The sequence below is a fragment of the Sesamum indicum genome, linkage group LG8 (assembly GCF_000512975.1).
Source record: "Sesamum indicum cultivar Zhongzhi No. 13 linkage group LG8, S_indicum_v1.0, whole genome shotgun sequence".
Taxonomy (NCBI): domain Eukaryota; kingdom Viridiplantae; phylum Streptophyta; class Magnoliopsida; order Lamiales; family Pedaliaceae; genus Sesamum; species Sesamum indicum.
This window is the reverse complement of record NC_026152.1, coordinates 10,327,218-10,343,906: the sequence shown is the minus strand read 5'-3', so window position 1 is coordinate 10,343,906 and position 16,689 is coordinate 10,327,218. Positions and strand designations below refer to the sequence as shown.

General features: G+C 33.0%; 2 protein-coding genes across 7 annotated transcripts; one reads left to right on the top strand and one right to left on the bottom strand.

The window, feature by feature from the left end:
- On the bottom strand, window positions 38-4,094 carry LOC105168183 (protein COFACTOR ASSEMBLY OF COMPLEX C SUBUNIT B CCB4, chloroplastic). Of its 6 annotated transcripts, none has more exons than XM_020695830.1 (9): window positions 3,866-4,094; window positions 3,607-3,773; window positions 2,643-2,742; window positions 2,458-2,531; window positions 1,582-1,766; window positions 1,405-1,475; window positions 1,207-1,286; window positions 711-783; window positions 38-342 (listed from the first exon to the last, which is right to left on the bottom strand). In XM_020695830.1, exons 1-8 carry the CDS (start codon window positions 3,965-3,967, stop codon window positions 726-728), a joined length of 837 nt encoding a protein of 278 aa, XP_020551489.1. In that variant the 5' UTR covers window positions 3,968-4,094; the 3' UTR covers window positions 38-342; window positions 711-725. The 6 variants fall into 6 exon arrangements, with proteins under 6 accessions (XP_020551489.1, XP_020551491.1, XP_020551490.1 ...); XM_020695832.1 differs by having other exon boundaries at window positions 711-856; window positions 3,866-4,093; XM_020695831.1 differs by having other exon boundaries at window positions 1,207-1,290; window positions 3,866-4,092.
- Window positions 10,872-13,037, top strand: LOC105168182 (transcription factor MYB1R1). Its single transcript, XM_011088139.2, has 3 exons — window positions 10,872-11,295; window positions 11,511-11,719; window positions 12,164-13,037. The coding sequence occupies exons 1-3, from the start codon at window positions 11,025-11,027 to the stop codon at window positions 12,650-12,652; spliced, it is 969 nt and encodes a 322-aa protein (XP_011086441.1). The 5' UTR covers window positions 10,872-11,024; the 3' UTR covers window positions 12,653-13,037.

Genomic DNA, 16,689 nt, shown 5'->3' with positions numbered 1-16,689 from the left:
AGAGAGAGAGAGAGAGAGAGAGAGAGAGAGAGAGAGAGAGAGAGAGAGAGAATGCAATAACTCCAACAGAAGTTACGGAACAAAACTCCCGAAAGACGAATTATGTACCTTATGTGTTTGAGGTGTAACTAATAGCATCTACCACAATATAACTTGCCCTGTAATTTCTATTCAACATTGGAAAATATAGCTTTAACTTCCATTAATCTTGCTCTTCGAACACCACATTTGCTGGTCTCGACCCGTTGGTGCTAACTGGTCAATTGGAGCCTTGTATTTGCGGGATGCAGAGACATGAGATGACAGACTCGTTGCATCCAGTCAAATTGCTTTACAAGAATTCTGAAGTGAGAAAATCAAAAGATTATCCAGAGAATCATTAAGGTTCTTGATGTTTCAACAAAATTCCAGAACACAAGAAAGCCATCTTTTCTCCACCTGGTCATCGTCTACACTGGAAACATAAACGGTGCTGAGTCTTGACTATTCCTGTTATCATTCCTTATTATGATATTTTGCAGCTTAAACATGACCTTTTAGAATTTTTTTTTTACATACAGCAAATACAACTGTTTCAGCAAGTAGGTATAAGGTAACACATTCAAAGTTCAAAATATAGAGCAGAAAAGGTAATAATGGAATTATTTAAGAAGGGATACTTAAATGAAACAGTGCACTGTATTAAGAAATTAAATAATGTGAAGATGTACCTTCGAATGTGATCTTCAGGTATCATAAACTGATAAGTGTGATTGTAACTGATCATTCAAATTCCTTCTTGCACTGTCAATGGCATTCTGTAAACAACTTTTGCAAGTGTAGCATCTAATTTCTCCCCAATTAATGTGATCCATACCTAAATATACAGAATCGTAAAACCAATTTCAAAACTATGAGATATAACTTTGATGATGGCAAACAATATTTATACTACTCATGATTCAGATGAAAATTGCAGCACTTAACTATTTCCTCAACTAAAGACTGTAAAATACAGTAGGCAAAAAATATGCATGTAAAGAAAATAAACACTAATGTTTGTACAAGCAATTGAATTCAGAAAACCTATAGATTTAAACTAGTACTTAAACAGAAGCATCAGAAATCATGGAAACCAGATTCATGCAGACAGGGAGGAACAGGCTTAAAAATTAGAAAAAAAGTAGAATTTTACTGAGAACAAGCATCACAAACAGAAAAAGATACCTGGTCAGAAGAAGTGAATCCCCTAATCGTGTCACCACCAACAATTGCAATTCCTTTATCCCCAAGGGGTTGCAAGATAACTGCCTAAAGAAATAATTTTTGCCTAGAAATTACTTCAGAAAAACTGATAGACATACACTGAATACATAATAAAGATACTTTCTAGTTTCTAACTAAGATAGTAACAAAAATAAATACCTGTGTATTTGAAGGAAGAAATGGAAGCTCGGATTTCCCAGGATACAGTGCCAAGTTGGCCAAGTAACTTTCTGAAACACAGATGAAAATGTTTGTTTCTTCAAAATTAACTCACCAAGTATGGCCTGAATAACATTGTGGCTTGTTGTACCAAATACAACTATGATAAGTTCTCACGTGATCCAGACTTCAGAACACCATTATACAGAGATCCTTTCATCAATTTGTCAGTATCTACAACCATGGGTTCACTTCCATTTGAGTTGGATATATCAGCAAACCCTATTTGCAAAATACAGATGCCATCATAAATGACAACAAGAGACCTGCAGCATGTAACATCTGATAGAGACTCCCATGCCCTGAGATAAAGAAGCATCATAATAATTTTAATTTATCATATAGTAAAGTGATATCATATTTTGAACTTTTGAGTTAATGCTCATGGCCAGACTCCCATTTTACTGCATTGTGAGAATAAATATTTATTATTGTATACAGGTAATATGCAGGTTTCGATCTCTAATAATTGTTTCCAAATCAAGTGTGAACATACTATAGTTTCACTAGATGGCAAATTAAAAATGCTAATAGTTTTGTATCATAAAAGATACCTTACCTTACAATTAATTGAATGTCAATAAGAGCATTTCATAAATCAGTATACATCAGTGCTGATATACAATGTTTTCACGCATATGCGAGACTACGGTGGAGAATTTATTTCAAGGAAAACACTACAAATAAGTTGATCTTTTAAAAATCATGATCTTCTGAAGTATGCAAGCTAAATGCTTGAAGCATTCCCAGGATATCCTCTCTAAACCATCTTTTCCTGGGATCTAGATTTTATTGTCTGCTCTAACTATCCTCTCTTTTGCTCATTTTAGTTCTTGTCTCAAATTCTTTTACACTGAAAAGAGTGGAAGACTTTGTCTGAAAACAATGAAGAGGAGAACTCATACAATAATTGTATGAAGTAGTAAGTACAGAAATGCGAATTCGAAAATTAATTTCTGCAAAGAAGTGGCAGAAATAATGAAAGATCAATACCAGATTAACTCAGAAATGACAGGATCAGGAAGGTCATGATATATTCTTTGGCATTCTACCCCATTGGGATTTACCTGAAATTTAAGAATCAAGAACAAAAATGTTTTCTGCAACTGCAAAACTAAATGTAAACAACCAGCTCAGGGGGGAGTGAATAAAGTAAAAAACAGATGTAGTTTCTTCACCACAGAAATAGATTTTGGCCGAATTGAGAGCCACACAAGACCATTCAAAATATTCGTCACAGCCAAACCAAGTGTCAGTAGATCCGCTCTAGACTGTGAACTGCGAGATAAAGTAAAAGGGGCCAGCAGTTATTGTATAAAACATTTATGATAAACCAGAAACTATGATATCAAATGTTGGTATCAAGCTATGGTGGTTCCTTATATTAGTAATCACCAATTAGAATACACATCCATACCTTTAAAAGAATATACAGTCTAGCAGCGAAATACTGCATAATTGCAGGGAGGATGGGGGAGGTTATGCTTCTTAGTTTTCGAAATCAGTTTCGATTTTTTTATCACAAAGGTTTCACATTCAAGATATCCCGCCAACCCACCAACCCTTTCTCTGTATTCTTCTGATCCTCATTTCATGTTAAATGCTTGTTTTTTGGTGTACTTGGTACTAAGCTTGTCAATAAACATGTCCATATATTCCCCAATTCTGTTGGACCTGCAATGCTCATCTGTTAACATCAGTTAGAGCAGATGATTTTCTTGAAAAAAGATGCCCAAACGGTTCACTAATCAATTTAACTAAGTTGTCATGCCCCAAAACAAATAAAAGAGAAAACCTGCAATGCTCCCACAATATCTATTTCAAACCTTTCCTAAAGAGCATTTCCTTCCATCTCAGTCATACTGCAGTAGTACAGGTTCCAGAATTATCGTTTATGACACTAGAGAAAATCGAATACAACTATTAAAATCATTCTCAGGACAGAATTTCTTGCGATCTTAAAGAACCCATTCATAATTTTCATATTCAACAGAGAACCTCACCCCTTGAAACCTAACAATTCATTATAGTACATCTCAAGCATCCATTATCCACTAAAATTATCAACTTTACAATCTCCTTGCACTACTTTTTACTCTACCGAAAGGAAATTCATCAACATAACAAGATTATTGCATTTACCTACTGGCATCAGCAACAGGGGCAATTCCTGAAACTGTTCGGTTAAAGAGCACTGCAAAGAGAGAAGCGCCACCGACGTATATGGGCAAGCTCCGGACAAAGTCGTCGTTTTTCGATACCCAATCCGCCACCCATTCCCTCTTTGGTCTCGGCCCTTGATACCCTCCCTTCAATTATCAACAGAATTCCAGTCAATTTTCAGCAAATGCTAGTGAACTGAAGTAAGAAGAGGGAACAATTGAATTGTCGCATGGTGTACCCGCGGACTGAGAGAAGCCCTAACTGAGTTCGGGCGGGAAACAAAACGTCGCCGGGTTGGGCTTAACGGAACAGCTGAACGGAGGAGAGTTCCCGCTTCCATTGAGAATCGGTTAGTGTACTGCAGTAAACGTTGCAACTACAACGAAATCCAAACAGAGACAATACTTTTTTGGCCTCTCAAAATTCCATATATTCTATTTTGGTCCCCTACTTTTCTTTGCTAAACACAAATTGGTCCTAAGACCCTACCCCTTATAGCACCAATCAGGCATTACTTGATTAATAAAGTTGATGCATCACAGTAAAAAGGTTGTAAATTTGAGTTCCACGAATATGAGTGTATATTTATTTTTGTAATAGTTTGTTGTTTTTTATTTTACTTAAATATATTTATTGATTTGAATTATTCATGTATTAAATAATATAATGAATCGCGCATTGCATTGCAAAAAAAAAAAATGATTATGGCAAGAAAAATGCTTCAATTATTGATTAACAATAATGGAAATGGAAATTGACGAGGCTAAGTGGTGGCAAATATCACCTTAATTTTTATGGAAGGAATAAAGTTATATCTAATAATAGAGAATAAGGAAGGATAATTCTGACTGTAATAGTAGATGTTGTTTAAATTAATTTTATTTATATGATATTATTAATTAGGGTGTGATTGTTATAATTATTTTTATTAGATATTGATATTCAACAAAAATGATGGTAATAAAGTTTTCAATTAATAATAGTTCATTGCTTAAAAAAAATAAATTATATTTACATTCCCTTATCTATTACTATTTTACACAAACCACTCCTATCTTTTAAAAAATTATAAAAACCACCCATGACAGTTTTTAAAACTCCTAAATGGCCCTGCTAACTTAGTCAAACTTTAATCTAATTTTTCAATAACAGTAACACCCTCAGGGGTGTTTTGTAATTACCAAAAGGTAGAAAGGGTGTCAAAGTAATATTTATGGGGATGACCCTATATAGTATATTTTTATTATTTATACTAATTTTTAATTTAAATTATTTTATTGACTATTTTTTATTGAATTTATATATAAATTTACACCTCTTAATAATTGAAATGTTAAATTATTTAATTAATATATTAATAAAAATTAATTACTAGCTTATATTTTAAATTTTTAAAATTAAAAAATTATTTATCCTTTACTTTTATTTATAATTAAATTTTATTAAAACTAATAAATTATAATTCAAAATAATTTATGTAGTTTATATAATTATATTAGAATTAGTAAAATAAATAATTTATTTGTTAAAAAACATTTTAAATTATTAAATTATTTTTTTTAAATTATTCATTTTTTCAAATCCTATCGCCATACCCGTCCTCAAGTCTTGCCTGTGCCCTTGTTCCAACCTCCCCATTGAGGCCAATGACCTCGCCCCACTTGCGCCTAACCTTCACCTTCGTTCGCCATTGTTGACCATCAAAATATGTATGTATAAATATAAAATATATACATGTATGATGTACATGTGTCCATATATACATATGTATATATTTGCATTATATAAACATATATACATATATGCTAATTTATTAATTTTAATAAAATTTAGTTAAAAACAAAAATAAAAAATAAAAATTTTAATTTTAACAATTTAAAATAATTTATACAAGTGTGATAATTTTTTAATTTGAATTTATGAGCTAGTAACTAAATTTTTATTAATATATTAATTAAATAATTTAATATTACAATTATTAAGAGGTGTAAATGTATATGCAGATTCAATAAAAAAAGTTAATAAAATAATATAAATTTAAATTAAAAATTAATATAAATAATAAAAAAATATATGGGATCATATTATTTATTCCCATAAATATTATTTTTACATCCTTTTACCTTTTGGTAATTACACAACACCCTTGATGGCATTTTTATTATTACAAAACTAAATTAAAGTTTGACCAAGTCAACAGAAGCATTTTGAAATTTTAAAAGGATGCTAGGGGTGATTTATATAATTTTTTAAAAGATATGGATAATTCATATAAAATAACAATAGATGAGGGAGTGTAAATATAATTATCCCAAAAACAAATATTGGACAATTCAAAAACATCAAAGATAAATTTCTTGAACATTTTTGAGTGATGCGATCTCAATTGATCCATCAAGATAAATCACTGATGAAATCTACTATGATTAGTTTTTTGTTACGTGTATAGTATATAAAGGTACACAATTATGATTGGAGTTGGAACTTATGAGTTCATCTTGTTGAAAGATTAATCTTTATATTTATCTATCCCTTCTACTTTTATCCACGTTTTTCTATTTTTTAATATATCGAAAAGAAATATTTTTTATGAGATTTTTGCTGTGGAGAAAATGAGAGATATGTGGGAGTTGTGCATTATAAAATTGAGGTAAGAGTTAGACTCTTTATCTTTAAAACAATTATTGCGCCGCTCTGGTACTAACGGAAATGATAATTGGTCTCCCAAGGTACAACGACTTATAATTTCAAAATAGTTACAGTACAGACTTTGAGAACAACGAACCAAAAAATGTTTCGGAACTCTCTTAATAAAACTATTTCTACAAAATGTTCTTATTGTCTAAGAATGCTACAGAATGCATTAAAAATGAAGTGAATAGGGGGATCTATTTATAGAAGTTGGAAAGGCATTATCCAATGGATGTGTTTAATCAGAAAAGATGTATTTGAAAGGTTATAGACTTTTCCGAATGGACGTATCGTTTAACCAAAAATACATACAGTTTCACTTAAATGTACGATTATTTCACCAAACGGTTTCATCCAATAAACATATCATTTCAACCAAAGGACATACTTATTCAGTTGATTAGACACGATTGGATGATGATTGAACACCATCAACTATCATCCACGTGTAACGAGTTTGTTGTGCATCGCACATTTTAACCAGACATTTGTTACGATTTAATCTGATCAAAATAAATTTATTTATCGTTCATAATTTTTCAGCAATTTTTCTACCAGACTTGCATCCCATCAATCTATTTATTAAAAAGTGTAGAAATTGAAACATTGGCAACACATGTATACAAGTGAGATCAAGAGTATGATAGCACGTAACATATATTTTTTTCATCATAGATGCTCTCATCCCACATCTAGGATGTAACTAATATTCGATCAGAATAAGAACGAAAGAATTAAACCCCTCTCAACAAGTACAAGACTCTAAAATTTCAAACCCTACTCATCTTAAAATTCAAGGCACTTTCTACTGAACCAACAACTTGTCAGCAAAATGAACGACAACAAGTAGGTATATGAAAATCAACATATAACAACTAATTTATGAATGTGTCACAATTTTGAGACAAGAAATGGTAAGTATTTGTGGTTGGTGTTTGGACATATAAATGCAGGATTGTGTGGAGAGATAGTGAGTGTGTGGTTCTTCTAAGCTGCACACAGCCCACCCCAAGTAATATTAGTAAAAGTTGAAGTCGTTCTCACTATAAAAGAGTTTGATGTTAATGGCTTTTAAGGACCACTATTCCGATGAAAACACGTTTATGTCTAATCCTACACGCAATTGAGGTTCTTACAAGTTTCATATATTGGATGTGTTTGTGTGTGAACTTTTTTTGAAAAGCTTTTGGTTTGGACTTTAATTTTATTATTTGAATATATTTGAGTAATATTAGTAATAATTGACATTATCATATCACAATCTCAACGATCTTTTATGAAGTTTGGCATAGTTAGGAATACTTTTTTGTTATTTGAAAAATTACAAATATTCCCCTGATATTTGATGAAATTATGTAATATTTGAACGGAGGTATAAAATTGTCAACTTTGTCCTTAGTGTATTTTTTAAATTAAAAACTTATATAAAAAATCAAATGGGATGAAAACTTTTTATAAATTATAAAAAAATTATCCACTTAGTCCATAAAAAAATAAAAAAATTATAATTTTTAATCCACAAGGACATTTTGGTCCATTCATCGGAAGAAATGGATGAACGCCTAACATATTGGGCTAATTATTAGATAACTGTTAAAATCAATGGGGTATTGGTAAATTTTTGAACAAGGAGGAAGTATTCATAATTATACCAAACTTTAAGGGAGATCGTTGTAATTTACCCTATTTAATAATACATGGTTATTTCAACATGATCTTTCTTTTATTACAAAAAAATCAGATGGTTTCGACTTTGATCATATCATCATATCGTAGGATCTATACTGTTACCATAATTCACTTATAGTAGTATTTATAAATTATCTATCAATACAGTTTTCGCATCAACAAACAAAATTAAACCTATTACCACAACTTTTCTTCCCCCCACCCCCAAGAAGATGGTTAGGTGAGAAATGAGTTGAGATTTCCCCAATCCCATTGAACTAGAGGCATGATTAGGTGTGCTAATATTTTTTTTTTAAAACCATCAAATATATATAACTAAATCAAGTTGGGACATCCATCCTCAAAGTGTTCAACAAACGGTGAGGAGGTTCAATACCCTCTAAAGTGGACAAATCAGAACTAACAAGAACATGTACAACCATGTTTGCTGCGCGTTTCGCAAAGCAAAAATAAAAAACAACTCCAAAAAAACACCATAGGGCGAATGTCATGAATTATAGGTGGGCTAATATTTAGTACTTGAATCTTGGTTAGGTCAAACAATTATTTAATTTAAGAATCTAGATGTAGGTGCAAAAACATGGTACATTAGTACCCTTACATTATGTTCTCTTAAAAACAAATTCAAAAGACTCAAATAAAATTGCAATCATCGTGCATTCTGATAAATTTTTCTCAATCATACTATCACTGTCGATCAATAATTACATTATTATATTAAAAATAATATAATAATTGACTTATTATATAGAATAATACGATAATACCAGCCAAACATGCAAAGAATTTTAGTTCTTTCGTTCTCGTTTCATTTCAAATATAATTAGTTTATCTACACTGTATAATCGGAACAACTATTGTAAAAACAAAAAATCAAAATTAAAGTATGATTGGGATAATAAAAAGAGGTAAACTTGACAATGAAGTGATCCAAAAATCACATCACTCCCTCCACCATCAAATGATGTGAAAAGAAATATGAGTAAGGAGATTGGAAAGAAGAGAGGAGAGGAGATGAGTGGGGTAGGATTGCCCCTTGTCCTCACAAATCCCACCCACCACCAATGGTCATTATACAAAGCAATCCAGACAAAAAGCCACTCTCCACATTTCTGGAGAATATGCCGTTTCCCCCCCCACTCCCCCTCCTCTCACTTTTAAAGAAAATATTGTATTGAGATTTTTGCAAAAGTCCAATGAACTTACTATGTTTTTTATATATGTCGCTATCATATAAAATACTTTATGCATTTTATAAGTTGGCATATTTTTAAAAAATATTTATGAAGTTTATAAGGAATTACATTTTATTTTAAAAATAAATTATTAATTTTTTTTAAAAGAATGAAATTGAAAATAATTATTAAAATCTTAAAAATAATTTAGGAACTTTTATTTATATAAAAATTGTGTAATGACTTATAAGTTTTATAAGAATATATTTAAAATTGTCCAACTTATGGTAAAATTAACTATTAAATCAAGTTCCTTTAAAAAAAATTAATTCCATGTAATTACGTCTACTCAAAAATTAAATTTACTCCCTCTTTATTTAAGTTTATTATCAATAAAAATTGAAATAACATATTAATATTTATTTTGTAAGTATATATAACATCGTTATTAATATAATAAATAATGTATAAAGCATTATTTTTTAATTTAATTTGAATAAGATATGTATTCATAATTAATGCATTAAAAGAATTATCAAACAAGTTTTGTATGTAAAATTGTAAGATAATGATAAATTTTAATATAAAAAAGACACTATTGGCCTCAATAAAATAAACATATTATTAAAAATTATTCATGTAGATATTGCGTGCGATCGTATCTAATATTCAATAATAGAATATATTTTCATTATTTATTAAAATATTACACGTGGCATTACAATCATTGCTAATTTAAGATTGGATTACATGTCAAATCATTTGGGAGATAATCCTGTGCTTTGCACCACATTCTTGGGCGATGACTGGGCCAAATGTCATTGGATTATTGGGTACTTAGCCCATCAAAGAAGAATGATTGGATAATTAGCATCAATGATTCTTTCTTCACTAAATTAGTGTCAAGAACTTTTGTGGAGGGATGAGATGCTCTTAAGGTGTGAAAACAACTAACACATAAGTGGCAATATATATTTTATTTTTTTTAAATAATTGGAGTTTTATAATATTAGAATTATTAATAAATATAATAATGTATTAATTAAAATAATATATAATCTTATGTTATAAACAATTAATTTCTAAATAAAAATACATAAAATCGTCATATAGAGATGAAAATCAAAGATTGTTTGGCTGAGCTTATAAGTTTTTCAAAATATTTTATAAGATATTTAGGAATTTATAAATTCTATAACACTGTTTGATATTCTTTTTTCTTTAAAAATTTATAAGATATCAAAAAGAAAATATTTAAAATCTTAAAAAAAAAATTTTTTAAAAAAAAGTTCAAATAGTATCTTTCTATAAAATCTTTTCAGCTCTTTAATCATATCCAAAATACTTTCAGAATATTTATTGATTTTTTACTTTTACCCTTCGTATAATTAGTGCTTCTCCTAAAGCAAAAATGGCTGTTCATATAATTTTAAATGGATATATTTTAATTTAAATATTGCATCTGACACACATGCGACTGAAAATAATTTATTTTAATAAAAGAAATTGTTGATAAATTGTGGAGGGGCAAGAAAGACTTTGTGGATGGGATTGATTCCCAACACAAGAGATGGTGATGAGAACACGGTGCTCCACCGAAGCACCAGAATATTTCCCTGCTCGCTCAAAATTGGTGGCAATTCAGGAAAATCTTATTGGACAATAAACAAACAAAACCCTCAGTGCTACGTAAACCAAAACAGCTTATAACGTCTCCTCACTCCCCATCTTCAAGAGGAATTCCATTATCTTCTCTCAATTCTCTCCCCTTTGTATACGGGCTGAGCAGCCTCCATTTGTGGCGGAGACGGAGGCGGATCAGGCTCCTGTTCCTTCACGGAGATGGCGGCGGTGCAGGGTGGCAAATGCTCGGATTACTCTGCCATGGACGATGGCCGGAGCTCGGGGACGTCCTCGGAGGTCAGTGGTGGTAAGGGATTCATGCTGTTTGGGGTGAGAGTTATGATGGAGGGATCGTTTAGGAAGAGTGCTAGTATGAATAATTTGGCTCAGTATGATCAGCAACCCCAAGACTCGAACAATGATGTCGCCTCCGGCTATGCCTCCGACGACGTCGTCCATCCCTCCGGCAGGAGCCGTGAGCGGAAGAGAGGTATTACTCTCGAACACGCAGTGAAATAAATTGGAGTGATCGAACTGAACTAATTTTTGCATGTTGGACGAAAATTTGGACTGAAGAAACACCATACTTTGACCAATTTTTATTTTTTTTGTCCCCTGCGATTTTGTGTTACTGAAGTTCATGAGATCAATTTTGTGGATATTGACTTGTGAATTGGGAATTCGTTACTCATATTATAATATTAGGGGTGCCATGGAGTGAGGAGGAGCACCGGCTGTTCTTGTTGGGGCTGCAAAAAGTGGGGAAAGGAGACTGGAGAGGAATTTCAAGAAACTATGTGAAAACAAGAACACCTACTCAAGTTGCAAGCCATGCTCAGAAGTACTTCCTCCGCCGGAACAACCACAACAGGCGGCGCCGGAGATCCAGTCTTTTTGACATTACAACTGATGCGGTAATCTCATTCATAAATTACTATATGTGGAGTACTATTTGCTCTGTCCATTGTTTTGCTTGCAAAACAGAATTTAAGTCTCTTAAACATCAAGTTGATTCCATGATTATGAGTTCATTCCATACAGGATTAGTTGCTCTCAGGGATTATGAACAGACTTAATGGGCTATTTTGGATTTATGTTCATTTTGTTTTACATGAATAATTGCATTGCATCTTGGGCTTAATATTAAGATTATCAGATACCTTAACTTTATTTGTTGAGTCATAGGTCATTGAAGTTTAGATTCATTGCACGTGACAACGATAAAAAAGTTAGTAGTCCACAACATAAAGCTAGTAATTTATGGTGACTAGCAAACTTTATTGTTAGTAGTTTGTTTCTTTGGTGCTTCTTTTGTTTTTCGTTTTCTTGACTTTCTGTCATTCTCTCGTTAATAACAGGTTGTGGGTTCTGCAATCGAAGACCAAATGCATCAAGAAAACTCACCACAGCCTCCAATAGCACAACAACAGAACCTCAGCAAAAATCTGGAGAAATTTCCCATGTCAACTTATCCTGTGGCTATCACACCTCTAGTGGTTCCAATCACAAGTGAAAATCACGTAGAAAATCGAACACTTGGACAAGTCAATCAGCTCAACAATTCACCCAGGCCCATCAGGCCAATCCCTATCTTACCAGTCCCTCCATCTTCCAAAATGGCCAATTTGAACCTAAACAAGACCACAAGCCTTCAACCTCCATCTTTATCACTTAACTTGTCGATATCGTCACAATCACCTCCTCCGCTACCTCCATCCAGTCAGGAACCACCACCACCACCACCATCCAATCAGCAATCACCACCTGCACGGCACACGTCGACTTTCCAAGCAATGCCTGCTAGCTTCAATGAGAGTGGTGGGGATAGCATCATTAGTGTTGCTTGAAGGGAATTTGTTGATAATATTGATAGTGATTTCTGTGTTGTAGAGTGGGGGAATCTGTTGCACTACTCCTTTAAGTATTCTAATCTTATTTTCAACTTTTTTGAAAGAAAAAGAAAAAAAAATGGTTGGATTAGTTAGCTTGGACTAGATTTATGGGGATTATATTATTTGTTGGGTGGATAGGTGATGTCTTCTTGTACAGGGTAAGAAGATTGTGAAAGTTGATGTCATTTTCAATAGTTTGGGGCCGTTGGATTCCTGTTTTGTTCTTGTCTGCAGTTTAAATACTCATGTGGGGATAATTTATTCAAGTTAGGTTTCATCTGCCTTTTCCTTGTATTTATGTCATTTTCTCAGCATATGGAAATTAGAATTTTTATATTAAGGTTTTGGGCCAACAATTTTGTCAACCTCAACTGAAATTGTTTCTATTGCATTTTGTTATTGGTCACCTGTATATTGCAGTACGCATTTTATAATTATGTTGCTTTCGAGATGCAATCAGGAATAGTTCTTCCGGGGAAAATGCAAGCGGAAGACATGGGGTATATGCAAAATATCCGTATAAAGATGGTGTAATTCACACGCTACCCCTATGATTTTTTATAATTTTCAAAAATAAAATATTATTTTACGTATAAATATATATATTAATATTTATCATTCCCAATCTTGATCGCCACCCCTCCTCTTCCTCCCTCACCCCCCATCGCCCACCCTCCCCCTCTAGCTCCGCCCTTTTTTCTCTCTCCCTTTCTCTCTCCCCCTATCTATTTACATGTACTAGTTGTTCTCTGCACATTGTTTGTTAGCCCGTCGAGATATGCCACACAAGTGCATTGCCCATGTGTATAGTTGCCGTACATTAGAATGCACTGACACTTCGAAAAGTTACCGAATGCAGTGTTGAATATGTGTCGGACATAAACATAGCTCGAACATGCTTTGGACACCGCTTCAGTATGTTTCGAAAATAAAAAAATTAAGAAAAAACAGATACGGCTTCAGACATGCCCAAGGACGTGTCTGACACGTTTTAGGACACATTAAGGGTTATTTTATGATTTTAAAAAAATTTGAGCAAAGCCTGAATAAGTTTCTTTTTACTCTTCAATCAGTTGACTTATCTTCTTCTCTCTCTCTATCTTTTTTCTTTCTCTTCTTTCTCACTTTCTCCGTCAAAACTCTGATTTCGTGGCTACTGTAGCGGTTTGATCTGAATAGTTTAGGATGGTTCGACTTGAGTGAAACTAATTTTCCTTGAAAGCATTCGTAAGCTATCCTTTGGATGACTAGAAATTTGGATGATTTAACTAATTATATATGTATTTTGAAATAATATATTATGGTTAGGAACTTAAAAGTAAGACATCCTTATATTATGCTTATTTTGATATTTTGATATTGCATATATTGATTCTATGAGAAGTTAAGTATATATGTTATAAAAAATATATTATTTATAGACGTGTTAGTGCCGTGTCATGTCTTATTTTTTTTTTTTAAATTGTTTGTGTCGCTGTGTCCGTATCGTGTCGTGTCCTATTTTTTCTTTTAAATTTTTCGTGTTGCCATGTCCGTGTCTTGTCGTGTTCGTATCGCTGTATCCATGTCTATGCATCATAGGCCACAAATAGGCGCCCGATTGCCCATGCCAACACATACTTGTGCATTCGCCTGTTGACTTCCCACATGTCCAGCACGTCGGTGAGACACCAATCGCTATGCCCACAATAAGCCAACACTGACTACCAACTACCAAGGCCTGCACGTCCATCTACTATGCAGTCTGTCGTGCACCGTCACCTAACTATTCCTCAACTGCCAACTACGTACCATGTGTTGTCCATTAGCTGTCATGACACCAACACTTGTTAACAGTCTGCTAGAGCCTGTTCACTCTTGCATATGTCTCATGCTAGCCGACCCTGCCGGCACTCGCTGTCGAGTCTAATGCGCACGCCAACCGCATTAAACCAAACTACTTTTCAAGGGGATTATACTAGTCCATAAATGCGGATTTTTTTTCTTTTTCTGTTTGCCTCTACAGAAAGATCAAAATTTGTTGAATTTGCAGTATCTTAAATTGGGATTTAGTAGAGGGAAAGGGAAGAATAAACAAAACATTCTAAAATTAAAAAATATTGAACAAAATGTAGTTTAAAATTAAAGTTAAGAAATTAAAATAATTTGAATTTAGAAGTACTCAATTAAATTGATGGATAATGTTACATGCGTATTGTACTTCCTGTCTCATAGATTTATTGTAAGTGGTGAGAATTGGCCAAGTGAACTTATCAATCTAAGAGGGCTTGTAACATGCGATTATCTGCCGACCAAAATCCATATTCAGATTCGTCAACCTCATGAAAACCCTAATTATATTTTCCTAATTTGTTACTTTCTTCACAGCGATTACTGTCTCATAACATTGCAGAGGTCGTAAGCCATAAAGAATGGTTCTTATATTAATTACAAAAGGTTTATCATTAGTTATCGAAGTCAAGATTGAGTTAAATCATCCTATTTCATTAATCTCAGCATGTATGGTATGGGATATATCGATACGGATACATACATTAGCTCAGAATTGAGGATGATTGGAATTCAAAGAAGTCATCGAATGGAGACGAGAAATTTGAACAACGTAGAAGTCTAGAGTTTCTCAATCCTAAATAAGGACTGTAATTATAGGTGAGCCATTTTTGCCCTGCATCTTTCAAATTGTGCGCGATTTATGCCCTCTGACCAAATTATGACCATTGTGCCCTTTTGGTAATAACGCTCTTGTAATCCATTTACATGCTCTTAGTTTGAACCAACATGTTTTTGAAAATAAAATTAAGTCTTCATAAATTCATAAACTTTTTGACCGCATTGTTCTCGGGTTTTCTAAATTCTCGATTTTACAGACTTCTTTCAACCACACTATCGCAGCAGGTGGTTCGCAGGCACTTGATTCCTTCAGTAACAAATAGCACAATCCTGTTTCATTTCCTACCTTAGGGCATAGAAGACACTCCAATATAGAAGTCTGATAGAATTTTGGACAACATTTGGGTAGTAACCTAACTTTTATTGAAGAAATATATGAAATATTACATATATATATTATTTTCTCCATTGTAGGAGACAATTGTTTAGCCTCTCATACGAAAGAGGCTTTGGCTTGTCGGGGAAACACCATAAAACTGAGAATTAGAAACTACAAAAACTTGAAAGCTTAAGCTATTATGCTTTGAAGAGTTGGAGAAAATCTCTGACTTTCCCTATTTGCTTCATTGCTTCCTTATTTATAACCGTTTGTGGACTTCAAACTTGTTTTTGATGATATCACTACGTTCGTCATCACTTTGTCTTTTCTGGATAACGTCATTGCGTTCGTCATCCCCTCGTTCTTTCTAGATGGTGGTCATGATGGCTTCTCGGCAACCCATTTATCTATCAACTTTTTGATGTTTCAGAAGTCAATAACATCCAAGTGGAGTATGATGCCGTATGGATGCAAGGGCTGGAGCATTGTCCTTGCCCAAGGTGTATATTTAGGCTCTTTCCTTGGATTTCTCCCTGAATTTTCTCTAAGTCTGGTTCCCACAAACATTGGTGTTGTATTGGTGTGGAAATTTGTACTTTCTCTCATTGGATGATCCTGTGAAAGATCATTGAAACCTATACTTCCCTTCGGCAGTGGTAGTGCTGGAGTGATTTTGTTGATTTGAATATTGACTAAATCTACAATCTCAAGTTGGAAAAATCATTCAACCAATCCTTGTAAGTCTGATAGATCCGCCTTTGTAATTTCCAAACTTCTCGAATCATATCGTCTCTTATCTACGGCTTTGGATCTTCGTTATTGTTCCAAGGGCGTTCCTGATCCTCTCTTGTCTGGATCTGGATGTCTCAGGTTTTTTTCTTTAATTTCTCTTTAGATCCGCAAATTTTGTCTTCAGATCTGTAAGATTTCTTGTGTAGATGTGGAAGGATCTTAAGGATCTCGTCAACCTTTTGGCTCAAGGTTTCTATTTTCATAAGTATAT

What these genes read in the sequence shown, in the direction of transcription:
- LOC105168183 (XM_011088140.2), bottom strand. Translation starts at nt 3,967, where the DNA reads ATGGAAGCGGGAACTCTCCTCCGTTCAGCTGTTCCGTTAAGCCCAACC. An exon ending in GTCATTTCTGAGTTAATCTG is followed by an intron (nt 1,767 to 2,457) that starts GTATTGATCTTT and finishes TCTTTATCTCAG; the next exon opens with GGCATGGGAGTCTCTATCAG. An exon ending in TTCTTCCTTCAAATACACAG is followed by an intron (nt 1,291 to 1,404) that starts GTATTTATTTTT and finishes TTATTTCTTTAG; the next exon opens with GCAGTTATCTTGCAACCCCT.
- LOC105168182 (XM_011088139.2), top strand. Translation starts at nt 11,025, where the DNA reads ATGGCGGCGGTGCAGGGTGGCAAATGCTCGGATTACTCTGCCATGGAC. An exon ending in GAGCCGTGAGCGGAAGAGAG is followed by an intron (nt 11,296 to 11,510) that starts GTATTACTCTCG and finishes TTATAATATTAG; the next exon opens with GGGTGCCATGGAGTGAGGAG. An exon ending in TTGACATTACAACTGATGCG is followed by an intron (nt 11,720 to 12,163) that starts GTAATCTCATTC and finishes CGTTAATAACAG; the next exon opens with GTTGTGGGTTCTGCAATCGA.